Source organism: Enhydra lutris, unplaced genomic scaffold, assembly GCF_002288905.1.
Source record: "Enhydra lutris kenyoni isolate GAN:26980312 unplaced genomic scaffold, ASM228890v2 scaffoldscaffold1, whole genome shotgun sequence".
Classification (NCBI taxonomy): domain Eukaryota; kingdom Metazoa; phylum Chordata; class Mammalia; order Carnivora; family Mustelidae; genus Enhydra; species Enhydra lutris.
Genome location: NW_019154085.1, coordinates 62,081,789 through 62,109,662, shown reverse-complemented (window position 1 = coordinate 62,109,662; position 27,874 = coordinate 62,081,789). Strand labels below are relative to the sequence as shown.

At 35.8% G+C, this 27,874-nt stretch overlaps 1 protein-coding gene across 2 annotated transcripts in view; it reads left to right on the top strand.

The window, feature by feature from the left end:
• The window catches only part of LOC111145150 (solute carrier family 38 member 11), a 52,239-nt gene that overhangs the window by 16,901 nt on the left and 7,464 nt on the right, over positions 1 to 27,874 (top strand). For both annotated transcript variants that reach the window (XM_022499851.1, XM_022499843.1), the window contains 4 exons: positions 19,862 to 19,932; positions 21,006 to 21,167; positions 24,223 to 24,335; positions 26,797 to 26,928. In XM_022499851.1, the coding sequence (XP_022355559.1) occupies positions 19,862 to 19,932; positions 21,006 to 21,167; positions 24,223 to 24,335; positions 26,797 to 26,928 (478 nt within the window). The remainder of the gene's footprint in view (positions 1 to 19,861; positions 19,933 to 21,005; positions 21,168 to 24,222; positions 24,336 to 26,796; positions 26,929 to 27,874) is intronic.

Sequence of the window (27,874 nt, the reverse complement as noted above, 5' to 3'; positions counted from 1 at the left end):
GCAGTGCAGTAGAAGTGCAAAATAGAAGCATTAGGAGCAGGAGCAGCGCCAAAGAAGAGAGTGCTTAAGAGTTTGTCTGGATCAGGAAGGGCTTCCTGGAGGGAAAAAAAATAGGATATGGGTGTTTTGAAAGATGAATCTGAATTGTTTCAGATAGATAAAAGTGTAAAAGGCATTCCAGGCCCAGGAAAGGTAAGCATAAAAGCCCAAAAGCTTATGTTAAATTCTATTGACATTTATTTAGTATCTCCTGTAATGGTACTGTATTCATCTCTGATTTTCTGAAGCTGAATTTATGCCACAAAAAGCCAATAAGTATATTGAACAGAATACAATACAATAATTGTTGGTTAATGTTTTTAATTGTGTAAGACAGAACTTTTTTTTTTTAGATTTTATTTATTCATTTGACAGAGAGCAAGAGAGCACAAGCAGGGGAAGCTGCAGAGGGAGAGGGAGAAGCAGGCTCCCCGCAGAGCAGAGAGCCCAGTGCATGGCTGGATCCCAGAACCCCAGGATCATGATGAACTGAAGGCAGATTCTTGACTGACTAAGCCACCCAGGCACCCCAAAACAGAACTTTTTTAATTGGAACTTTTATTATGAAAAGTGATTCTAGAGAATAAATTATTAGGTTATAATAAAAGGTCTTATAGGTCTTGGCAAATATAGTACTGTGAGGCAATATTGAGGAAAAAAACCCAAGTAGATAAAAGTTGGAGATAAATAAATTAATCATTAACTGAGCCCCAAGGGGGCAGTTTAAAACAATGATTTTTCAACTCTAACGTCACATTAGATTTACCTAAGTAGCTTTAAAAAATACTGATACCAGGGCCCACCTGCAGAGATTCTGAGGGTCTTGGTCTAGGAACCAATTCATTATTGAGCAGCTGTGAGTTTGTGAACACGCATCTAGAACTTCTTGGTTTCAAGAGATTAAAATCATGAGTACACCTTTGAACTGACATATCATTTCTAAAAATAGACCATAGATTTTGTGTTATTTTAGGCACTGTTGTGCCATTATTTTTAAGGATTCATTCTCCACTTACTGTTTTTATACAACATGTGCTTGAGATACTATTGTGAATACAAAGAAAAAAATATCTCTGCTCTCGGTGGCTCACCGTTTAGTGGGGAAGAGAGGGAGCACAAATGACTGTCGTTTAGCCTAGCGTATCTTGATACAAAGGAAAGAGGAAGGAGAGGCTACGTCCTGTTGGTACTAATTGAATTGATTTTATGGCCAAAGAGCTGTTTATTTCTGTTGTAAACAAAATGTGGTCTGTATCTTCTAACCTTCTTTGAGCGGTGATATCAGACTTCATCTGAGCCTTTGAAATTTTTCTAATAACAGGGATTATTTACTTAACTCTTTCAATATTTAGATGTTAAAGGTGTGTGTGTGTGTGTGTGTGTGTGTGTGTGTGTGTGTGTTTAATGTGTGCTGCCTTTTATTTCTGTTTGAATATTACTGCAAACAACTTCTGTTTGTCCAGATTTACAATCAGGCTAATCAAATCCCACGTTCAAGGGTTGGCATAATAGCTAGTCCGGCAGGCTTCTTTCTGAAATATGACAGCCATGAATGCTTATAATCCATAAAACATGAGAAATTCAATACTGCATGTGTGTTCTTCCTCATTTTTGGTTCAGAAGAATGATCAGAAAAGCTGTACTTTTTCACAGGGCTTTTTAAATAGTATTTGGAAAAGATCTTTAAACCCACTATCAGAAAAGAGGAAGGTCTGTAATGGCTACTGGTGTTGACCTTGTTACTATGGAAACATCTTTTTAGTAGTTTGTGTTTTAAAAATAAAACACAATTCAATTTCCTTTTCTCTAACTCATAAGGCTATAAATTCTGCTTTTTGATATGATTTCAAATATCTTATAGTCCAATGACTTTCAGTTCTCTTTGGAAATAATGTTCATTTTTATCGTATTTTCTAACCTTTTGCTTTCTTAAAAACTGAGGTGGCAAGGCAATTTAATTGCTTTCTAGAAAGTGTGCTAGTATCAAAATGCAATGACAGTTCTTTCTTTTTTTCAAACTACAATTGAGGGCATTATTACTGTGAAAACCTTCATTCTGTGCCTCATTAGTATTCCATTCTTTACATTCAGAATGGAAATGATAGCATGCAGTCCAAATTTACAATTGTTTTCTCTTTATCTAACATCTCTTTTACAGCATTTTAATCCTTAATGTGGTATTCCAAATATAATTCCAAAAAGTGTGTCCGTACTTTCAGCAGGCATTTATGCACATAAAATGTGCCATCTCCAAGGATCTTGAGGCATATTAGTTTCTTTACCCCTTATCCATTCTAGCCATGAAATTCTACAGTTTGATGCTCTCATAAAGAGGATCTAGAGGGGATTAAAAAAAGGATCAGAAAAAAAATTGGTAAAGATAGGGGAATGGTGCATATTTGAAAAAGGAAATATTAGTTCTGTCATACACTACCCATTGATTTTTTTATGATTAAATTATTGCCCTTTTTGTTACAAAAGACAGCAACCATAGAACCCTAACTGCTTAAAAAAGAAAATCTATTATCTCTCATAACTTTAAAATTCATGAATATTCCTGTTATTAGATTTGGTTGCGTTTAAGAGTTTAATCAATGAAATCGGACATGGTTTCTTTTTTTTCACTTTTTGGCTTTGATTCCTGTTTTGTCACCAGTTTCTGGAAGGTTCTCCCCTCATTGTGATGAGATGACAGTGGGACAAGCAGCCTTCATCCATCTATTCAAGTCCAAGTCCATAAAAAGACAATGAGCTTTCTCTTTTATATTACATCCAGCCTTACTTCCAGTATTAGTTCTGATTACCTCCAGTGAGGACCCATTGTGATCCCAAACCCTAACATCATGGCCTATGCTGACTTGCTCAGGTTTATGTTATATGCCTACACTTGATGCTAAGGATATGGTCAGCCCCCCACCCCCTAAAGTACATGGACTGAGAGTAGAGGAAAAGGTGGTCCCAAAGTCAAGGCAATGATGCCAGGAGAAGAAGGAGTAGCCACCAGCATAGTACAAGCTATAGATGTCCACTTCAGCTGACAGGAGGTTGTTGGTAACCTTTAGGAGTAGCAATCAAATGATATGGGTGGACATCAGGTTAGAGAGAATTAAGATGCAAGTGAATGATAGGGAAGTGAATTGGGCAAATACCTATCTCCTTTTGTTTTTTAAGAGCATCAAGGAATGAAAATAACATGACAAAATAGTGGCTTGAGACAGTAAGGTCTCCAACAAATACTTTTTTTTTTTTAACCATGGTAGATATTGAACTTGTTACTTGTTATAAGTCAAGCCATAAGATGGAACCCATGTCCACCAGGAGATCTTGAAAAGTTGGAATTTATAATAAAGAGCAATCCTTAAAGAAGAATTGGGATGCTTCTTCTTCCTCTTGAAACAATAAGATCAAATATAGAGAGTAAAATATGGTTACATTTTGAAGACCAGTGAAAGGCATTTGAATGTACATGGCCAGTAGGCTCTGTTTTTTAGAGATGAGTTTTTTATCTTAGAGGGTGGTGGACAGAAGTATGTTCAGAACCTGAATATTTTAGTTGGTTATATTTGGAGGTTTCACCACAGGAAGTGAGAAGGGATCTACACAATGGAATAAAATAATCATACTATATGTTAAATTATCTTTATTCATATTTTATGTGTATTCTTGTATATTTTATGTCTTTCAGACAGTTGTAAGCTCCATGAGAACAAGGTCACATTTGCTTTTTCTGCATCATATATCCATTATTCAGCACAGTGCCTAACACAGAAGTAGAATTGCAGCAAAAAAATTGTCAAATAATCCCTTGAATAAACCAATGGGCCCTTGAGCCTTCTGTTTTTGGTTGATTCAACCTGGAAATTAACTAACCATACTTTTGAAGTAATGAGACAATAAAGATTATCCTAGGATGATAAAAATTTCATGCAAAATCATTCCCTGTCAAAAAAAGTTTTCCTAACCCTACTTCCACGCTAGCAAAATCAGCTAACTCATTTGCTAAAATACCATTTGACTCCAAGCTTCAGCAACACTGTTAGAATTAGTAGTACATTTAACCAGACAGATTGCCTACATGAAGCAACAAATAGAACCATCGTTTGGCTTAAGCCTACAAGCAAATAGGAAAAAACAACTGCAAGACGATATATTCTCAGAGAAGATTAGTCCAGTCACTATGCTAGTGGAGCTGGAGGACTAGTCTAGGCTACTCCATGCTAAAACTTATTCCACTCATCATCAATTATTTTTATTAATGGCTGCCATAGTGAGTTTTGCCACCTGTCTGTTATTTCCAGCAAGAAGTCAGACTGGTCTGTGATTTATAGATTCATAACCAAAGAGCAAAAATAGTATAATCTCTTGTTTCAGTCAACAAGCATTTATGAAATATCTAGCTGATGCCAGTCACTTATCTAGGTATTCAAGCTATGAAGATGAAGAAAACACAGTCCCTGACCTTAGATACCTATAGTTTATGGATGGGGAAGATAGACATTTGGAAGAGAATTTCAATATAATAATTCATGGACTTACGGGAAAGTGCCTTGGAAACAGAGAAAGGGCCCTTAGTCCAACCTGGGCAGGCAGGTAATATTTCAACATAAGCGAATATGTAATCTGCTGCTTGAAAAAATGTATGAGTGTTAGTTGGATCAAAAAGGAAAGTGGAGAGAGGTTGAAATCTATTGCTGGCAGAAGTGTGAGGCCCAGACATGTGATGTGTGTATTGGCAGAAGCAGTTCAAGGTTCGAACACTGGGAGGGACTTGGAGAGGAGGGATACTGCCATTGTTTGGGGAACTATCAAATGAAAATAAAGTGCTGCCCTTGAGAATTTTCTCAAAAACTATTTTGCTTACATTACTCCTCAAATATATATTTTATCACAGTTTTAATGACAGTCATATCTCCATGTTGCCTCATTTGAAAAACTACTGAAGATGGTACTTTCCTGATCCACTGACCCCTCTCCATTCTCCCATCACCACCACCTCTGTAGCTTGTGTGTTTAAGAACTAACTGGACTGGTGATTCTGAGCTGAAAGTTTGGCAAGACTGTGCAAAGAAATGATCGTAGACAGGTTGGCAGAGACCAACAGGAAGGAAAACTTCATGTGTAGTGCTAGGAAATTTGAATTTGTTCTTTAGCCGATGGGGCATTGTTTCTTCAGCAGGAGAGCAACTGGAGCAAGTCTCTATATCAATGGACTCATCTTACAGCAGAGGTGAGGATGGACTAGAAGTGCAAAGACTTGGAAGGAAGCTATCTATAGCAAGCATCCAGCAAAAGAAAACAGTATAAGCACAAGGCTGGTAGAAATGAAGAAGAAGAAGAAGAAGAAGAAGAAGAGAAAGGTGATGCCCAGGTGTCCAGCTTGAACAACCAGACTGTTAGATGGTCCAAAACTCACCATCAAAGGGAGAAAATGGGAGAGTCTGTTTAGGCAATTAGCATTTGCTTACTGGGTCAGTCACCTTTTTTAGGATCTGGGGCTATGAAGACCAATATAACACAGTCCCTGTCTGTGGATCTCTTATAACTCATTGGGGGTGAGGTAGGGCAGATAAACACATAAAAGGTAACCTCAAAAAACTGTTTAATAGAATTAAGAGCATGGTGCTATAGAAACATAGAGGAAGGACCCTAGCTTCTTTTAACAACTCCTAGTTGCTAACTAGGAGAGGAAGCAGGTCTGGGATGATAAATGTTTAATGTTTTAATATCTTAATTTTGAATAACTCTTGGAATGGGGAAGAAAACAAAGGAGAAGTCATTCAGTGTTTTGGAAATGCAAGTTGAGTTTAGGGAGAGTCTGGAAGATTGTACAGGAACAATGTGTAAGGTGAAGAATGGTGTAACCCAAGGAGAACCCACTGAAAAATAATTATCTGGAACTCACATCTGAAATTCACATTGTATTTTAATTTAATAACATTTTGTGATAAACATACTAGAGAACCAAAACAACTCATAATTCTAACAAATTTTCATTCCATTAAAAAGTGAAGTGTGCCCCCTCACATCCATTCTCTGCCTTTTAACCCCAACTCACAGAAACAGTTAACACCAACTTTTAAATAGTTCACAGTGGAATTGGAGCCAATAGTGGGAAAAAAGGAAAAAGTAGATAAAAGAAAAAGAATTAAAAGTGATTGGTGTTCCAGATGGAAAACAGGAAGTATTTGTCATGTTTATGGTGCCAAGTTGTGCAAACTTTTTGTAGGATTCATATAAAAAAACAAAATTACATTTTGCCCCCCAAAAATCAGCATAATGTTTTATGTAAATTTCAATTCAAGATTAGCTTTACATAAAATTTGTTTTTTTAAAAAAAAGAATCAGCTTTGACCTTTCGAGTGATTCCCAAGAAGAACTTTCTTGAACAGCTTTATATGTTCACATAAACCACGATTGTTTATAGAAGAGAATCAGAAGAAACCAAGCTGGGAACAAAGAGGTGGCAGAGAGCTGTCAGCTGATGCCCCAGCTGGGGAAATGGACAGACCTACATGTGTCATTAATAGCTTGTGTATAATTCCTGGTGTGACAGGAAATGGGAGCCTTTGTGTACCAGCCAGACCACTTAACTCCTGGATGTGTATGGTTGAAGAGGTTACTATGTAAGTCTCTCTCAGCAAAAATGTAGGCTCTGCTGAGATTATATGATCCAGGAGGTGCCTACGTGTAGCCCCAAAGAGTCTGTTCAGGTACTACACAGAAGTGGATGTTTGATCCTCCTGATCAGAGGTCTGACGTTCTGGGGATCAGAAGCAATCCCCTTGAAGCTTGTTTTCATAAGTATGTGAAGACTGGAGATATATTTGATGGGACCTGCTTTCTGCTGTTTTGCCTTATTACTACTCAGCTGTTGTGGAGATAAGGTGGAGTTTGCCTTTCAATATAGGATGAAATGTGAATCCAAGAATCCAAACTAAAATAATTTTGCAAAGTAAATTTATCTCCCCTAAATCTCCCCACTCCCATCTACCTCCACACCCACAAAAGGTTTCTGAAAAGAATATAACTAAGCATCTGACTGGATTTTTTAGAGTTAGGGAAGCAGTCATTCTTTTGAAAGTAATTTACCATACAAAGATGCAAAGCACTATAAGCCAATCTCTATTTTTGTTAATAGTAAAATACATTAAAACACTTGAAGCATTGCGCCTTAAATGATTTAAATCTTATAGTAAACCTCTGTTATGTGGCTGTGATCTATTTGAAATTTTGTAAGACATTTTATAGGATCCTACTTCTTCCTGGTAGTGCTTTATTTGGATTTAATTTTTCCCAAAAGAATACATTCACATATTTTTATAAAATCAAATATTATAAATGACTTTTAATGAAATAGAGACTCCTCATACCAAATCCTTTTCTATTTCAAGTGTGTCTTTTGACATTTACATCTTCACTTCTGCATAATGTGCTTGTTAACTGTTACTTCTGGATTCTCATGCTTTTCTTATATAGTAGATGAAGATTTCTCTCTCCTAAATTATCTTACTTTTTAAAATGAAACAAGACGAAACCAGAGAGGGAGACAAGCCATAAGAGACTCTTAATCTTAGGAAACAAACTGATTGCTAGAGGGGAGGTAGGTGGGGGGATGGGGTAACTGAGTGATGGACATTGGGGATGGTATGTGTTGTAGTGGGCAGTGAGTATTCTATAAGACTGATGAATCGCAGACCCGTACCCAGGACGCAAGTAATACATTATATGTTAATTAATTGAATTTAAATTAAAAAAAAAACTAAAATAACTAACTAAATAAATAAATAATATGGAACATTTAAAAAAAGAAATATATCCAAAGAAAAGATGAGTACAGAATGACAGAATGTCCACAGCTGTGGCCAACTAATCCTAATTCCTTTTTGTGTACCAAAAAAAAAAAGATAAAAAAAATTTATCTTTCCTTTTGACCCTACCCTAATATGTGGAGATAAATACCATATTCAAAAGTAGTTATATTTCTCTTTTGGAACAATCTTTTTCTCCTAGAATGAGTACTTGCTTTTGATTGTAGTGTTTTGTTTTGTTTTTAAGATTTTATCTTTGTATTTGAGACAGAGAGAGAGAGGAGAGAGCACAAGCAGGGGGAGCAGCAGAGGGAGAGGGAGAAGCAAGACCTTGGGATCATGACCTGAGCTGAAGGCAGATACTTAACCAACTGAGCCACCCAGGTGCCCCTTTGATTCTGTTTTTAACCATGTTTACCTGGATGTCCAGTTTAGCTTTTTCTTTTCTTTTTTTTTTTTCAAAGACTTTGAGTTTTTTTTTTTTTTAATTTTATTTTTTATAAACATATAATATCTTTTCATCCCCAGGGGTACAGGTCTGTGAATCGCCAGGTTTACACACTTCACAGCACTCACCATAGCACATACCCTCCCCAATGTCCATAATCCCACCCCCCCAACCCCCCTTCCCCCATTAACCCTCAGTTTGTTTTGTGAGATTAAGAGTCACTTATGGTTTGTCTCCCTCCCAATCCCATCTTGTTTCATTTACTCTTCTCCTACCCCCTTAACCCCCCATGTTGCATCTCCTCTCCCTCATATCAGGGATATCATATGATAGTTGTCTTTCTCCGATTGACTTATTTCGCTAAGCATGATACCCTCTAGTTCCATCCACGTTGTCGCAAATGGCAAGATTTCATTTCTTTTGATGGCTGCATAGTATTCCATTGTGTATATATACCACATCTTCTTTATCCATTCGTCTGTTGATGGACATCTAGGTTCTTTCCATAGTTTGGCTATTGTAGACATTACTGCTATAAACATTCGGGTGCACGTGCCCCTTCGGATCACTACGTTTGTATCTTTAGGGTAAATACCCAGCAGTGCAATTGCTGGGTCATAGGGTAGTTCTATTTTCAACATTTTGAGGAACCTCCATGCTGTTTTCCAGAGTGGTTGCACCAGCTTGCATTCCCACCAACAGTGTAGGAGGGTTCCCCTTTCTCCACATCCTCGCCAGCATCTGTCATTTCCTGACTTGCTAATTTTAGCTATTCTGACTGGTGTGAGGTGATATCTCATTGTGGTTTTGATTTGTATTTCCCTGATGCCGAGTGATGTGGAGCACTTTTTCATGTGTCTGTTCGCCATCTGGATGTCTTCTTTGCAGAAATGTCTGTTCATGTCCTCTGCCCATTTCTTGATTGGATTATTTGTTCTTTGGGTGTTGAGTTTGTTAAGTTCTTTATAGATTTTGGACACTAGCCCTTTATCTGATATGTCATTTGCAAATATCTTCTCCCATTCTGTCAGTTGTCTTTTGGTTTTGTTAACTGTTTCCTTTGCTGTGCAAAAGCTTTTGATCTTGATGAAATCCCAATAGTTCATTTTTGCCCTTGCTTCCCTTGCCTTTGGCGATGTTCCTAGGAAGATGTTGCTGCGGCTGAGGTCGAAGAGGTTGCTGCCTGTGTTCTCCTCAAGGATTTTGATGGATTCCTTTCTCACATTGAGATCCTTCATCCATTTTGAGTCTATTTTCGTGTGTGGTGTAAGGAAATGATCCAATTTCATTTTTCTGCATGTGGCTGTCCAATTTTCCCAACACCATTTGTTGAAGAGGCTGTCTTTTTTCCATTGGATATTCTTTCCTGCTTTGTCGAAGATTAGTTGACCATAGAGTTGAGGGTCTCTTTCTGGGCTCTCTATTCTGTTCCATTGATCTATGTGTCTGTTATTGACTTTGAGTTTTTTTGAAGCAGTTTTAGGTCCACAGCAAATTTAAGAGGAAGGCACAGAGATTTTCTATATACTCACTATCCACACACATGTATAGCCTCCCCCTTATCCAGATCAACCCCCCCAAACTGGTACATTGGTTGCAATTGATGGACCCAGATTAGTATATAATCGTCAAGGTCTATAATTTATAACAGAGTTCACTTTTGTGTTGTACATTCTGTGGGTTTATACTAATGTATAATGTCATGTATCCATCATTATATTATCAAGCAGACTATTTTCTTCACTGCCCTAAAAATCCTCTGTGCTCTGTCTATCCACACCCTTTTCCCAACCTCCAACCCTAAGCAACTACTGATCTATTTTCTGTCCCCATGGTTTTGCCTTTCCAGAATGAAATATAGTTGGAATCATACAGTGTGCGTGTAGCCTTTTCAGAGTGGCTTCTTTCAATTAGCAATATGCATTTAAGATTTCTTCATGTCTTTTCATGGCTTAAAAGTACTTTTTTTTTTAGCACCAAATAATATTCCTTTGATTGGATGTACCACAGTCTCTCTACTCACCTACTGAAGAACATCTTGGTTGCTTCCAAGATGGGGCCACTGTGAATAAAGCTGCTGTAAACATCGTGTGCAGGTTTTTGCCTGAACAGAAGTTTTCAAATTATTTGGTAAATAACAAGTAACGCAAGTGCTGGATTGTATGGTTAGAGGGTGTTAGTTTTTTAAGAAGCCACCAAACTGTCTTCTAAAGTGGCTGCATGATTTTGCATTCACTCCAGTAATGAATGAGTCTCTTTTACTCCGCGTCGTGATCAGCATTTGGTGTTGTTAGTGTTCTGGATTTTGGCCATTCTGATAAGTACATAGTGGTATCTCATTATTGTTTTAATTTGCATTTCCTTGATGACATATGATATGGTGCATCTTTTCATACACTTATTTACCTCCTGTATATATTCTTTGGTGAGGTGTCTGTTAAGATCTGTGGCCCATTTTTATGTGGATTGTTTGTGTTCTTATTGTTGAGTTTTAAGTGTTCCTTGTACATTTTAGATAAGAGTATTTCATGAGATATGTCTTTTGCAAATATTTTCTCCTAGTTTAGCTTTTGATTTTGATCATTTTTGTTATTCCTTCCCCAAATGCTCAAACATGTAAGGTAATCTACAGATGTTATTATTTCTCCTGGAGACCTCCCTCCCAGAGCCTTCCACCTCCTTGTTCCTTTCTGAATGGATTGATTTCCATTTCCTGCCCCAATGTCATTCTAGGCTTCCTTTTACCTCTTTTTTGTGTTTGATGCCTTATCCCTGGATCTCATGTCTTTAATTTTTCTTTATTTTCTCCATTTTCCCCAGCATCTGACATAGCTTTTTGTTGTCTGTGAGTATTGCACACACGAGAGTTTCAGCTTTTTCATCATGAGCTCCTTCTATGTGCTGGTTACTTCTTCCATTCTCTGCAGTTACCATTTAAGCATCTGCTTTCCTGTTCCCAAAGGTCTTTTGCACTGATGGCTCTTTTCCATTATCCCCTCCCCCATGGATGTATCTCCACTTTAAATTCCTTTAATATCATTTTAGTAAGGTCTGAGGAGGTAAAGATAGTAAATGTATGTGACCCATCCACCATGTTCTTTAGATGTCCAAGTTTAACTTTTGATGGATTAATTTGCCTGAGGATTTAAGTAAAAATTCAGACATTTTTTTGAAAATATGTTCTTCTCCTTAGAGAAGTTATTATTATTATTATTATTATTATTTATTTGTGTGTGTGTGTGGAGCTTGCAACTATGACATGATGGAAGTAGACCTACTATACATGTACCCCAGTGGAGGACAATTAGAAAATTCTGTCTCAAAATTTATCCAATTACTGGATTATGCAATCCCCTTCTCTAGTTCTTAGTTTACAGCTGCTATTATGCTATTACTGGATTGAGAGATTAGGAAAGAAAAGAAAAAACAACTACCATCTGTATTGGCACTTGATTTAAAACTTCATGAAGAAATAGCTATGAAAAACAATGACTAACCTAAGACTTTATCTTTTTTTGCTGGGTATTTCTTTATTCAGCACCCAAAATGGGGAATTGATTATTTCTGCCTGTCCTTTATGCATTCAGCAAAAGTTTCTTTGTCTTCTATATGGCAAAAATCATGAGAAAATATTTCCTATTGCTTCCAAAGACTATTAAATACACATATGCACGCACACATGCATGCCTCAAGATTTTATATGTGTTTGGCTATTTCACCTTATTAAAGCAAAATACAGAACTTCCAAGTAATTGATGAAAGTGAAACTCTTGAGTTTTCTGATGAGGTTGGTAGCCTCTGGCTCTCTCTAAGAAGGTAGTGCTAAGTGTTTAAGAAATGAAATTAAATGTCACTATACTTATATTTTATCAATGCCAATGATAAAATATATTCTTTCATAATTTTCTCTGTGGTAAAATACAAAAAGAACTTTTATCTTAGCAATATTGACAGAATAAAACCTTTTCTATAATTTAAAATTGATATAACAAAAAATAATAAGAACCCTTGATTTGTGTATGTGATCCTGCTTGCGTGTATGTATAGATAGAAGCTTTAAAATGTAAAATTTTATGTAAAATTTTACGTAAAAATGTAATTTTAAACTTTTTTTCTTTTAAGTTATTAGTCTAAGATATTATCTGGTGATTAAATAATCTGGCAAGATGTCAAATATCTTCAGGTTTAATGAGTGCCCTCTTTTACTGAAACATTTAATTATCTTCCCTTGGTGGTAGTCTCCACACCACCTAGCAGATCTTACCAACACAGAGCTACAGTTCTGGGGAGACTGAGGGCTGAGCTAAGGTATAAGCCCTGGAATGAGGTGAGCAGCTCCCTGTACGCTGAGATTGTCAAAAATGGCTTTATGAGGCTGGAGTTTGCACCAATTCAACAGACCCACTTGTGCAGAAAATTGGTCTGTTGGACAGAATACTGAATATTTACTGTGAATATCCAAAGAATAAATGAATCATTTCATCGTTTTCATTATTATCAACCAAATGATTGCCCATTTGGTAGCATGTCTGTCTATTTTCAAGATTTATCATTCATTTATTTTAAGCAAAACAGCTCATCTTCCTCAAGGTCCCTTCATTCTCCAAAGGAATATAAATACCATGAGGAAGTTTGCATTTTGTGTACTTGCAGGTACTTACAGCTAGACTAAGACATGTATTGTTACTTTAATGATAACATAAGGAAAGGGATAAAGAGTAGAAGGAAGTCTCCTCCAACATTGATTGTCCACTATATAATACACTCATTCATTTTCTCATTTAACCTTATGTCAGATATGTAAATAGAATGAATAATATTGTCTCTATTTAACAGAGAAAACTGAAACCAGTGTCATTAAGTAAGCTGCCCCAACGTACTCTGTTAGTATAGAATAATGCCAAGATTTAAATCCAAGTCTGTCTGACCTCAAAGCCTGGTTTTTTTGTATGTTTGTTTTTGTTTTTTCCATTATAGCTTTTTGTTTCCCATTTGGTTTTTCTTAGTTGTGAGAAAGGTTGTCCTTCACAGAGGAAATTAAGTTCATTATTATTTTCGTTGTCCTTTACCAATATTAACCACAGTTTGTCTGTGGTCAGCAAATAATCACAGTAAATAAAAGAAGCAGGTAGAAACCACGTAGAGGTAAAAAGCTAGTCCATTCATCAGCAGGTAACATTAACACTTGCTGAAGAGATGCTATTGACCTCAGTGGACTAATTTCAGAACTATTGGCTTCCATTGCAAACTCCAGACACACACCAGTGAATGCAGTTGGTTTCAGTTCCTCAGGGAAATAAACTTCAACAGTAGCAATAGAAGAATCTAAAACAAAGACGAATTGGAGAGTAGTTCTTATTTGGGGATTTTTTCAGAAGAAAACTTGCCTCACTTTGTACAAAATAAATACTCCAGAAGAGTTGTATGTTAATTAGTATGTTTGAATTTGAATGATCATTTGAAAGCCATTCCCTGTTTATGGATAATTTAATGTGAATTATACTTTAAGTTTTAAAAAAGCACTCATCCTATAATCTGATTATTTAATACAAATTAAATTTCATTTATTTGATTCATATTTTATAGTATTTCAGTTATGACTATTATGTACTATGTCTTTTCTGCCAGGTCTCTATTCATAATAACAATTTCAGTTTGTTTCTCCCAGTTTGTTGGCGTTTTTGTTGTTGTTATTGTTGTTTTGCTTTTTTTTTTAATTTTGAAGACGCTCTGATATTCATGGTTCTTTATAAGTTAACAAAGTATTTTTTCTGTTTATTGTTATACTCAACTCCTCCATTCTTCTACTTGCCTTCAGAAAATTCAAGTGGTAAACAATACTGAAATATATAGCATAAGCTACACTATAGGAAAAAAGGTTTTTTAAGCTTTTATTAATTTATTTGACAGAGTGAGAGAGCACAACAGTGGCGGGGGAGGGACAGAGGGAGAGGGAGAAACAGGCCCCCCACTGAACAGGGAGCCCACCAAATGGGGCTTGGCCCCAGGATCCCAGGATCATGGCCTGAGCCAACTGAACCACCCACGTACCTCTACGCAATAGGAAAAAATTAAACCTGTTTAGGTAATTTCTTTAATTCTTTCAGACAATTAGAAAATAATTAGGTTTCCCAGGTGACTGGGAGGCTCAGTCAGTTAAGTGGCTGCCTTTGGCCCAGGTCATGATCCAGGGGTCCTGGTATTGAGCCCCTGCTTGGTAGGGGACCTGTTTCTCCTCTCCCTCTCCCTCTTCCCCTCCCCTCCCACTCATGTTCTCTCTTTCGCTCACTCTTTCTCTGTCAAATAAATAAATAAAATTTAGAAAAAAAAGAATTAGGTTTCTCAACAAAAGTTATCCATATGATTCCTTCTAGCTCTGTATTGCCCAATATAGTAGTAACTAGTCACATGTGACTCTTTAAATTACATAAAATTAAATAAAATTAAAAATGAATTCCTTAGAGGTGCCTGAGTGGCTCAGTCAGTTAAGCATCTGCCTTCGGCTCAGGTCATGATCTCAGAGGCCTTGAATCCAGCCCCACATCCAGCTTCCTTCTCAGCAGGCAGTCTGCTTCCTTCTCTCTCTCTTTTTCTCTTCCCCTTCCTTTGCCCCTCCCCACTGCTCATTCTCTCTCTCTCTCAAATAAATAAATAAAATCTTAAAAAAGAAAATTAATTCCTCAGTCACACTAGCCATCATTTCAAAGGCATGGCTCAAGAGCCACATGTGGTTAATAGTAACCATATGGGATGTCAAAGGTATAGAATATTTCCATCATCACAGAAAGCACTATTATACGGTGCTATTCTAGATTATGATACAGAATATACTCCAAGATAGTTGATTTCTTTCTTTTGTCTTTTTTTCTGCAGTAGCCTCAGTGATTTATAACAGTGATTGCTACATTGGTAGTGGTCAACAAATACTTGTTGAATATTGAATGAATTGAACAAGAGATTGGAAAGCAGGAGGAATGTAGTATCCGTAGAGTATTTATGGAAATTTAAGGCTAAAAATTAGGTTCAGATCCAGAAAGGTTTTATGTAGAAAATATTGTATAATCCTATAAAGTTCAGGAAGCGGAAATTGGGCTACGTCTTTTTGAAATAATTTTCTATATTTACTTCAATATTTATCAGTAATAGATTATCATATTTAAAAGTCAATCCATTTCTCTTTCCCTAGAGGTAATTATTATTCTTAAATTGGTTTAAATCATTTCTGTTTATGCTCTTATACTAGTACTATGCATTTATGTATTGACAACAATATCTAGTATTAATTAGTATGTTTGTGAAATATACATAAATAAACACTCTGGCAAAAAAATGCACATTCTCTTCTATAACTCATCATTTTTCCTTTAGTATTGTATGCCATATATTTCCATTTTGATACAGTTAGCACTGAGTGACTTTTTAACTGCACATAAGACACAATTTTATGATTATATCATGTTTTACTTATGGATTGATTTATCAATTCTTTGCTTAAAGTTGAGGTAGTTTCCAAAGTTTGGCTAATATAAACAATGCACTAGTGAACATGCTTATCCATATCTTTGTGTGCACACGTGTGCTTTCCTAGCCTAGAATATATATGTAGAATCGTAATTGTTTGCTTGCAAGCTTCAAGTACCTTCAGCTTTACTAGATACTATCAAACTCTTCTCCTAAGTGTTTTATAATTTATAGTTCCCTCCATAATAATTGCAAGTTGTCCTTTCCCAGCAATTTATCAACTTTGCTATTGTTGAATTAACTGTGAAATGTCTTTATGGATTTCATTTGAGTTTCCCTGATTATAAAGGAAAGTGAGCAACTTATAGCATAATTATTGACCATTCTCATTTCCTTTTCTGTCAATTGTCTCTTGTTCATTGCTTATTGGAGTATCTTCTATGCATGACAAATTTCATTTCCAAGTCTTTAGCTTATCTTTATATTTTAACTTTGTATATGGATTATTTTACTATACAAACATTATCAGGTTTATCAATCCTTACTTTTATGTTGCTTTTATGGGTTTTTTAAAAACATATATTTTCTCTTTGCATATCATATTTTATTCTTTGAATTTAAATATTAATTTGGTGGAGAATGGACATCTACATGATATTGAGTCCTCCTATTCATAAATATGGATACGGTATATCCTTTCATTTATACGTGTCTTTCTATACAATTATATCATGCCATTACAATTATGCATATCTTTTAAAATATGTAGTGTTTTTATTACCACTGCCATTTAAAAAACATTTTAATTGGTTATTATTTATGTACCTCAACCATATTGATTTTCATGTATCAAATATATATATTTCATATATCCAGTAACCTTGCTAAATACTCTTATTAATTCCAGTAGCTTGTCAGTAAATTCCCCTGAATTTTCTGTGTACACAATTCTGTTGTGTTCAAATTATTTATCCATTTCCAATGATTAAGTATCTTATCACTTCTTATTTTATTGCATTAACTAGGAATTCCTGTAATATAGTCTGGAAGCAGTGATAGTAAACATCCTTATTTGATTTCCACCTTTAATTGTAATATTTCTAAATTTTCACTTTTTTATTTTACTTTATTTTTTTATTCATTAAATTTTTTTATTATTTATAAACATATTATTATTAGCCCCAGGGGTACAGGTCTGTAAATCACCAGGTTTACACACTTCACAGCACTCACCATAGCACATTAAATTTTCACTTATAAATGTATCATTTGCTATGGATTTTGGAGATATTCCTATCAGATTAAAGAAGTTCTATTTTATTAATAGCTTGCTTAGCATGTTTTTTCAAAGTAAATACTAGATTGTAGGCTCTTCTACATATTTTGAAAGCACATAAGCATTTTTTCTCAGTTAATCTGTTGATGAGATGAATTGCATTAATAGATTTTTCTGTTATTGAACAACCTTTGCATTTACTTTAAAAACTCTGCCTAGTTCATGACTTTCTCTTACACACTGCTTATTGCATTTGATATTTCATTTTGTGTTTCAGCATCTGTAGTCTAAAATCAGAGCAGTATATAACTTCATTTTCTCAATCATTGTGGGTATCAAGTTTCCAGAAATCTCTAAATATGTCAAGAAACTTAGACACACACTTACACTCTCTTCTCTCTCTCTTTCTCTTTCACACGCGTGCATGTGTGTGTGTGTAGCTAGTTGATTCTGCAACTAATTCTAATTTCAGGCTATTTTATAAAATATCAGAAAGCCATATTTAATGTCCCTTGCCCTAGATTTGGATGCACATCCTTTCCTATCTGCAGCATCTTTTTTTATTATTTTCTATCTTATAAAATCAGCATCATCGGGGTACCTGGGTGGCTCTGTTGGTTAAAAATATGACTTGATTTCAGCTCAAGTCAAGATCTGAGGAGTGGTGAGATCTAGTGCTCAGTCAAGCTCTGTGCTGGGCGTTGAACCTGCTTAAGATTTTCTCTCCCTCTCCTTCTGTCCCCTGCCCCCGCCCAGTCACTTGCTCTCTCTCTCTCTCTCTCAAAAATAAAATAAATGAATAAACAAATAAATCATAAAATCAGCATCATTAAGGTAAACACAAAAAAATTCAAAATTGTCTCTATGTACCAGTTCATACTCCATCTTGGAATATATTCAGTGCAATATATGGACAGGAAAGAGTTTAAAAACTTGAATGGAGGAAGAAAAATGAAAATCAAACTCCTACATTTTCATTACTAATAAATGAGTTTAAAAGTAGGACACCACTATAATCTGTACTTAAGGGAAAAATGAGTATTAATCATGTGCAAATACCCTAACAGAGAAAGTAGATATTTTAAAACATATTAAAAAGCTTACAATCTTCCAAGTTTCTGTAGTTTTTAGTGCTGCTTGCTTTTCTGAATCTTTTTTTTTTTTTTTAAAGATCGTGAACAAAGTCTGTGGTTTTCCATAATAACCTTGGAATTTGACAGGTGCTCTTATCAGTTCATGTTCACTGCAGTAAGAATAGTGGAGGCAGCAGGTGGCAGCAGCTCCCACTCAAAAAACTGGGAATCACAAGTCTTAGAGCAGCCTGAGGCCTCCCTCACAGGCGAGCTAGTTCTTTTGTGCCTGTAACTGCGCATTTCAAATATGGGGGGGAGAGAGGGAAATAAGACAATGCATAAATCCCACTAACTTTGACAAAGCAAATGAGACTTTTTTGTGTGTCTGTTTTACTTGGAGAATGACTGACAAACTTATGAAATAGGTGGGTTTACACCTATTGCCTTTATGCTTTCTGTGGCCCTTCTTCCCCTTTTCCCCTCTTCTATCTTAATATATTCTTTTGGGTTTCACTCAAGCCTTTCCTTTTCATGGAAGCTGGACATATTTTAGCCATTTTGTCTACTTTTATTAAATGACAATGAATAATAATAATAATGAGCTAATAATATTAGTGTCCAGTTATTAAACACTGACTATAATATGTAAGTCTCTCTTTCAGAAATCTTACATATTTTATCTCATTTAATTCACACAATAACTCAATGGATTAGGTACTATTATTATTACTGTCATTTTATAGATATCAAAACTGAAGCACAGAAAGTTTCATAACTTGCCTAAGATCACACAGCTAATAGGTGGAAGGGGACAGAAAACTAACACAGGCTGTCTGATCTCAGAACCTAGACTCTTCACCGTTATTCAGGGATACGTTAACCAGGGAGACCAATCTCTGCCAGCAGACAGGTTGGCAAGTATTTTAATTCCACTAAGAAATAGAATGTTCAGATAATTTAAAGTTCATATATTTCCAAAATATCTTTGAGAACTATTTCCACAGGTGGGAATTTGAGGTCACTGAAAGTTCACTGTGAAAGAGATACTGGGACAGACAGCAAATCTCAGCTTCACTTATTATCTGTGGAAGCTTGACAAATTTTATCACCACCCAGAGCTTAACTTTCCTAATGTATTAAATAGTGACAATAATATTTGAGTGTTACTGTGAAGATTGAGAAATCATAAGATAATTCCCAGAATATAGTTAAGTTAATGTTTAGTTAATATTATATTATATATAATAATATAGTTAAGTTAATATTCAGTTAATATTAGTTCATGTCTACCCTCTTTAGTAAACTGTAGTGGCAACTATGAATTTCCCTGAGGTAGGATGAGCCTGGAGAATAAGTTAAAGGGGAATGAAGGATGTATTGATTAGCTGAGGAGGAACATTGCATTATTAATTTTTGTATCTCCCTCAATCAGTATCTTCAAGGATGAGTGCATAACAAATGTTTGTTGTTAAATCGGTGAGTAAAAAAATCATAAAATTAAGTAGTCAGTGGATATTTTAAATATGTAAGAATAAAGTCTTCCCAAGTATTTGGCATGCATTTTAGAGGACCCGAGGGAACCATAACATGCATGTTCCTGGGAAATTATTTATAATTAAAGAAAATTAATGGGGACCCCTTATTAATTCTGACTTAAAGATACTCAGTTTTTATTGTGACACCATTTCTTGTTCTCTGACATGCTTAGGCTTGCATTTGTTTGCTCATTCGTTAAATTACCTGATTTATCTTCTAGACCAAAAACAGAAGATGCTTGGGTATTTGCAAAGCCCAGTGCCATTCAGGCTCTTGGTGTGATGTCATTCGGTGAGTGTATGATTTCACAGGCCCTTTCTCAATATGGAATCTTCTGTATAATGAAAAAGTTTCATATTTGTGTCTGGAAAGCAGATGTCAAAGTTTTATACTTCCTATTAGCAGCATATGATCTAGTTTGTGCCAACATAAAATTAGGCTCAAACTTTTCTCACTCATCACTAAAATTTGATTTAATTTGGACAAGTCTCTTTCTCATGCAGAAAACTCATTATGGTCATCTTGTTTTTTAACTGAAAATCTAGCAAGTGTTATATGCTTATTTAAAACCTTGCACACAAGGTATTACAAATTGGCCAGATGTCTAAAGCTACTCTGTTATATCCCAGATTGGAAAGGAAGCCATGGACGGAAAATATAGTGTTGTTTAGATTTCCCTTAAGATTGGAAGGCCACCAGGAAACGGAAAATGGGAGAGAAAGTTGGATAGAACTGGTTTGTATCAAGAGTGACAGGAAGAGACCACATAAGTCTAACATGAGTGAAATTTCTCATTCCTACAGTTGTTAAAAAAGTTATTTTCTGACAGAGCTAGTAAATTTATGTATTTGAACTTCAGTTCAGTAGCATTCCAAACTCCCATACATCTCTGAATTTTTGGAGGAAAAAAGAGAATCTTAGTGCTTGTGATGAAGGACAGTTGGAAAGCAGGCAGGCAGGGACAGGGGGCCCCTGCTCTAAGAAGAAACCACCCTTAAAAGGATCTTACACCACGGTGGAAGGAGCCCTCCACCCTTTCCCATGTGATAGGTAGATGACAAAAATGTGCTTGGATGACAGGTGCCGGGAGGGTTAATCAGATTAAAACAGCCCTCCAACAAGCCCATAAAAACCCCTATAGCTTTAGAAACTCTAATGGCAATCCTCTTGGGTCCTGCTGTCCTCAGAGCTTTGTACTCTCACATTGCTGTTGCTCAATAAACCTCGCTTTGCTGCTGCCCACCACTCTGATCTACCTCTTCTTTCTTCGAAGCCCTGTGACACCGTGGGCCCCGAAGGAGAAGGAAATCCAGTAACACTTGCTTTAATGGTGCTCTTTTTTTTTTTTCTTTTTTGTATTGCAGCATTCATTTGCCACCATAACTGCTTCTTAGTTTATGGTTCTTTGGAAGACCCCACAGTAGCTAAGTGGTCCCGCATCATCCACATGTCCACCTTGGCTTCTGTACTCATCAGTACTCTCTTTGCTACATGTGGATACTTGACCTTTACTGGCTTCACCCAAGGTAAAATGAGAGATTCGGTTGTCATTATATTTTGTTACTCGTGGAGTGGTTCTGTCACTTCTCATTTAGGGCACAATTATACCCAGTGTTCTACTTCAGCGTATCACTAATCTCTTTTATCCATTCTCTCCTCTACCTTCCCACCTGTGCTGTTTCTGTTTTCTTGGTTTTCTCCCTTTTCAACTCTCTTCTTCCATTGTTTCACTTAAAAGCACTTGAAATCTGGCTTCCCTCTCCACTGCTCTACTGCAGCTTCACTTTCAGAAACGCCAGCATTCTCCCACTCTTCAAAGTGAATAATCTTCTTGGTTCTGATTCTCATGCATCTCTGTGAATCACATGACAGTTCTGAACGTCCTATCTTTCCTCCTATAGAAGAAGGAGCACTGCCATATCATCATTCACTCTGTTAATATTTTCTTTCTCCTACCTTCTCTCCTCTTCTTCCCCCACCTTCCATTAACTGGCTCAGACAAGTTGCCTTCTTTTCTCTCAACAAATTCTCTGGAGATTGTCATTGTTTTAAACTCTAGTCCAGACCTTTCTTTTCATCTCCAGCCTCTTGCCTGCAGGACATTCCTACTGAGTTATCCCATTCTTGCTTTAAGCACAAAACATCATCTTTCCCACAAAACCAGCCCCACCCCTCCCCCTCTCCTCCAACACACCACCCCACACTGAATTTATTTCTCTTTCCCCTGTTCACCCAGGCCCAACAGCGGAGTGGCTATCTCTTCTGCTTCCTTTGACCTGTGCACTCACTTCTCTGTGTAGTATAATACCCAGGGTAATCTGACAGCCCACTAAATGCTGTGATTCAGACATGTCACAGCTTTTGCCGGTCTATTATCTCATTTGACCTTGAAACAACCCTATGAAGGTAAGTGGAATAACTAGTTTTACCCCCTGCTTAAAACACAAAGCGGTGAAGAAACTTGCCCAGGCTGGCTGGTGACAAAGTAGAAAACAAGTCTCCTGACTTCCAGTTCAATTTTTTGTTCCACTCTCTCTTGCTGTCTAACCTACTTTGGTCAAGTGCAACCCATTAAAAGCTGTCTCTTACCCTCAAGCTCCTCTTCACTTAGTTTTCATATGATACGAGGTACTCTTGGGTGTATTGTTTCAAATAGTTACAGATGACTATGATTATAGGCAGAGATTTCTCAAGAAATAAAGAAAAAAGTAAAAACGGCTTCAAAACAGTGTTTAACATAATTCCAGTGCCATCGAAAATATAATCTGTATATGTGCCATTTGAGTGCAGCAATAAAGTGACTGTGAAAGTCTTGGTAAAAATTATGTTTCAAAATACAGCCATGTATCACTATTGCTACATCATTTGCCAAGGTGAATGGCCTGTAGGGGCCAGTCTGTACAAAATCTTGGTTTTTAAATGCCTTCCCTGTAAGACATAAACCCTCTTTCTTACTAAAACCTTCCTGGTGGTGTTATCGGTGGTAATTGCGTAGATACAATTAAATCTTTATATAACAAAGCTGACAGGTTGGTTTTGGTTTGGCCTTTTTGTTTTTTTTTTTTGTTTTTTTTTTTTTGAGTTTTTTAACTTAGCTGTAATTCCCAAAGATATACTTAGACGCAAGCTGGAATAAACTTGACATTGTTTCTTCAGGCCATTTCATTTTGGGCAAATCTGGTCTTACCTGTGCAAACTGCATGCTTTTTTTCTTTTCCCTTTTAGTAGATAAATTTTAGCTTGTTAGGCAGTAAAGAAGTCGAGGATGTTCTTGACATTCTCAGTCCCTTTGGAAAAGGTGTAGGATCCATTTTTTTTAGTGAACGTTGGTGATCAGAGACCTTCTGTCCTCTTCTCTGAGTGGTAAAATTTTTTCAGTCAACCTTGAAGCAGGTCTCTGTCAGGACTGCTTTGTGGTTTAATCCCTTTCTGCCCCAAAGGGACCCTAGAAAGTAATGTACATTGGTTCCAATTTATAGGGGGAGGGGAGAAGAGTCATTAAAGTAAGTCTTGGCAGAGGGCGTCATTTAACTTTTTAATGAAAAAAAAAAAAAAAAGAACAGAAGTATAGTTTTGTTTTCTTCTTAAACATTGAAGTACTATGTGACTTTGATCTGACTTTTTCTTCAGTCTAACTGGAAAATATGACCCAAATTTTAAAATGTAAGTGTGTTATATTTAGGAAATAAATAAGCCCAAATAGTGTTTGTTTCAGTATTGGGAAACTTTTTGCTGACATGACTTTTGGACCCTCATCAGATCCCTCCATTTCTTCATAGATATCTGAGAAAATAGAGTCTCTAAAAAAAGAATTGATTCAAGGTGTACATGGTCCATTGTTTAGTTTGGAACTAATTAAATATAATGCTTTTCCTCAGAAATAAACATATTTTTACAGTTTTGTATCAGTGCACTTGCACTCGGGTACATGTCAGATACCATAAAAGGTGAATCCTTACTGTGGCCCTGGGTCTGGGATTAAACCCGATAGCATGATTACAGGAAATTCAGCTCCCCAGATGTACTGGTCTACTCTTCCTTTCAGGATTGCCCTTGATCTAAGAATAACATTTCAAAAGGAAATTTGTTTATTTTAACAGACTTTTTTTTTTTTTTTTTTAATAACGAAGTCACTTATTTGCCAGAAACAAAGACCAGAAGCAAGTTTATAAAGCTAATGCACAAGAATTTAGGGAGTTGATTCAGGTGTCAGAAGACAATGGATGAAAGTATTTTCCAGAAGTTGATACAAATTTAAGGCAGATCTACTAAAAACAAACTGAGAGTAAGAGAAAAACTGTCACTGATTAATTCATCTTCACGTGGAACATATACTAGTTTTAATATCAGGATATTATTATCAGTATGTATAGTTATTAAAAATATTGAGAAGTTATTGAAAGTGTTATCAGTATGTATAGTTGCTGAAAAAAAAATGTGTATTTAGACTTGGCAGTCTATTCTATTAATTAAATGGAGTTCATGGAGCTCCACTTATATAATAAATATCTAATATCTGATTTGTTAGATATTTATTTCAAATATTCTGTTGAAATTCATCTATTTTATATTATTCTCTAGGAGACTTATTTGAAAACTATTGCAGAAATGATGATTTGGTAACATTCGGAAGGTTCTGTTATGCAGTCACTGTCATTTTAACGTACCCTATTGAATGCTTTGTGACTAGAGAGGTAAGCACAATTCCTTTCTAACATTTTACCTAGTCAATCCCTCTTACTACGTTTAATTTAGGAAGATTTGTAAATAATTTAATTCTGCATATTCACAAGTGCATGGCAAGTCATATAAGTTAAACATTTACAATTTATATTCACATGTTTACAAATTACTTTTTTCAAATGTTGAATTTTAAGATGATGTTTGGTGGTTTAGTTTATATTAGCATAAGTATAAATATTTATACAACTGCATTCCAAAATGAATGCCAGCCTTTAATAGAGCCAAACTAAGTTATTCTTTCTTAAAAATATTCTTACAAAGAAATTAAGTACTAAGATTAAAAACATTTTTTACAAAATCATCCTTTGAACAGATTTTGATCGGTTTTGTTATTCTGAAAAAACTAAAATGCCTTATTGTCAATGGAAAACCAAAATTTAACTTAAACCACTAGTTTTACAGATATATTTCATTTATATATTTATAAAATATATTTATATTTTTATACCATGTAAAATAATAGACATAGTATATTTCATATATATGTATTTGTGATGTATTTGTACTATATGTATGGATTTTTGAAGGAAGATTAAGTGAAAAAGAACTCATTCTTTTTGTGTAAAGCTGGAGAACATGGCTTGTCGGGAATCCCTTATACAGTCAGTGAAAAATCCACTGTACCAGTCAGCAGAAAAAGCATGATCCTGCTTCACAGTGGTTCTTTCAGCAATCACACTGAAAAGGGCTTAGTTTAGGATCTATTCCTAGAGGCTATTTACACAGTGCACCATGTGAATGGGTCTAATGTGTGAAGTGAAATGCCTACAGAGCTTTAAATCCGCTAACTAACCATAGGGCTTCTAGAGAAAGACCAGTGCTTACCTTATGCCAGTTCTGGGGGTAAGGAACTGCTCAGGGAAGTGGAATAAGGAAGTGTTCAGCACTCTGTATATCCTTTTACAATTAGCACTTGTCCTCACCTACAAATGTCTAACTCACAGGCCAGTTCTCCACCTTGAGTATTACGGGAGAAGTAGACTAAATTTTATGAAGACTTTTCAAATCTAAGAACCTTGAAATTTTATCGCTCTTGTTGGATGCAGGAAATGGTTTTATTTTAGCTTCTGCCCAGTACTTTGGGCTCAGATCTGATCTGTAGATCAGCGTTTAACAGATGGTACATTCTCATGTGGTTTCTGGTGACCACCTGAGTCACTCTACCTGCACAGCTTATATCTTTAGTCCTTGGAACTTGTTTCCTCTCCAGCTGCCGTGATTGATGGGAAGATAGAACTAAATAAAGATCTCTTCCATGGTAGCAAATACTAGGCAGAGGAATCTCAAATCTACTTTACTCATTCACTTCCTTTTTCTCTCCTTTCTATCCCCCCCATACACATACACACACACACTTAGTATAAACACAGTCAAAGCCATTTCTACTTGTAGGTAAAGTAGCCAGCCACATACAAGGACACCAAAAATCCTGTCCATACCACTAATGAGTATCTCTCACCAGTCTGCCACACTCAGTGATTTTCTACTATTATAATCATATATTAGAGGCTTCTATAAGAATGAATTTTAAATACCTGAAAAATATCACCCATTGCAAAACCATAAATGAGTAAAATTTATTACTATTCATGGTAATTGTTAGCAGGGTAATTGTTAGCGGTCTGTGCAGTCTGTGAGGAATGTTGGGTAAGTAACAGCTTGCAGAGTTGGTTTCATTAAGGTCCCCAGCATCTGACCTTCTACCATTTCCAACTCTTGTCTCAGGGTTCTCTTGCACAGTCAACCCTATTCAGATTGTCTCCTTTTTGTCTTTCATAGGTATCTTTCCTGTTCTTCTTTCCTCTTTTGCTCTTTTCACACTGTTACTTCAGTCTGTAATTCTGCTCTAAATCCTACCCATGTTTCAAACCTTACCTCAAGCCAAAGTAGGACAAGGACATTTCAGGATTGCTATAAAACTGATTAAAGAAAGTTGGACCTAGGTAACTAAAGCTCCTTCTAGTTCTAAATTCTATTTGATCTTTTTTATCCAGTCACAAATTGATCACTATTTGTTTTCTTAGATTGGTTGATTCTCTTCAGTCTCCTCTCACTCAAATAATCTAAATAGCATCAATGTTTCTTGTTGGGTTCAAATACCTCATAAGGTAACTTCCCAAGATCTTTCTTACACTTGAGAAATATGTTTTTTCACACATTATATACCATGTTTTGGGTCTGTAATCTGTTGCCTGTCTAATAATTCAACAAAGAATACTTGTTATTGAATTGTGTGTTTGTCTATGTGTAAGTACTTTGGAAAAGATAGGACATTCATATGGCTTAAGATTTGACTGACTGTCTTACTGGTAGTTTTTTATACAGTCCTGAGTGCTATAATATGATATACTTTCTTGATAAGTCCTGCATGCCTCTGAGACTCCCTCTCTAAATAATGTGTTTATTTGGCAGGTAATTACCAATGTGTTTTTTGGTGGGAATCTTTCGTTGGTCTTCCACATTATTGTAACAGTGGTTATCATTACTGTAGCCATGCTTATATCATTGCTGATTGATTGTCTTGGAAAAGTTTTAGAACTCAATGTAAGTACATTTAAAAATTTACACCTTCCATTCTAAAAATCTCTTCAAAAATAATGTTTACATTTAACAAAGGATTTTCCCTAACAAAGGTATCAGTTTCTGAAATGAGATGAAAATGTTTGTTATGTGATAATAAATATTACAATGATGATATTGTGTACTTTCTAAAACTATATACTTTTAGAGCAGTGATTCTCTAATGGGGAGATTTTGCTCCTCCTTACCAGGGAACATTTTCGGCTGTCACAGGTGGATAGGTGGGTGCTTCTGCATCTATTGGGAAAGGCCAGGGATGCTGCTAAAGTCCCCAAAATGCACAGGACAGCCCCCATTATAAAGAATTTCCAATCTAAAACATCAGTAGTGCTAAGGTTGAGACACCCTGGTTTGGAGCACTTTTTCATATTTTATTTTCTATAATAAACATAAATATTACTAAAAATAACTACATATTAAGTGGATCTGGAAGTTGCTACATAAAAATAGGTCTAGAGGGATTCATTAAAAAATTGTGAATGAAGAGACTTATATCTATACCCCACATTCACTTACCACAGCCCAAGTTCTTTTTCTTTAAAATATTTTGTTTCCTTTTCTAGACCTTTCCCTCATAATCTCTCCTTCTCTCTCCCAAGTCTAAGTCCCCGTCATATCACATCTGAATTAAAACTGGCTTTGCGTTTCAACTAGCACGTATTTAAGTTCTCCTTCCAGTTTATCTTGACAATGCTTGAAAATCTCCACTTTCCTACGAGAGCAAGCATAAACTCTGTTGCCTCTGTAATCTGACCCTGTGCCTTCTATAGAAGGTTATTTACCATTTACTTTCCCAAATCCACCTTTAGCTCTAGTCAATCTTATTTTGGGCCTATGAGTAAGCCATATTAATTCTTTCTTTTATCCTTTGGCTTATGTTTATTCTTTTATAATTATTATTTTCCTTTCA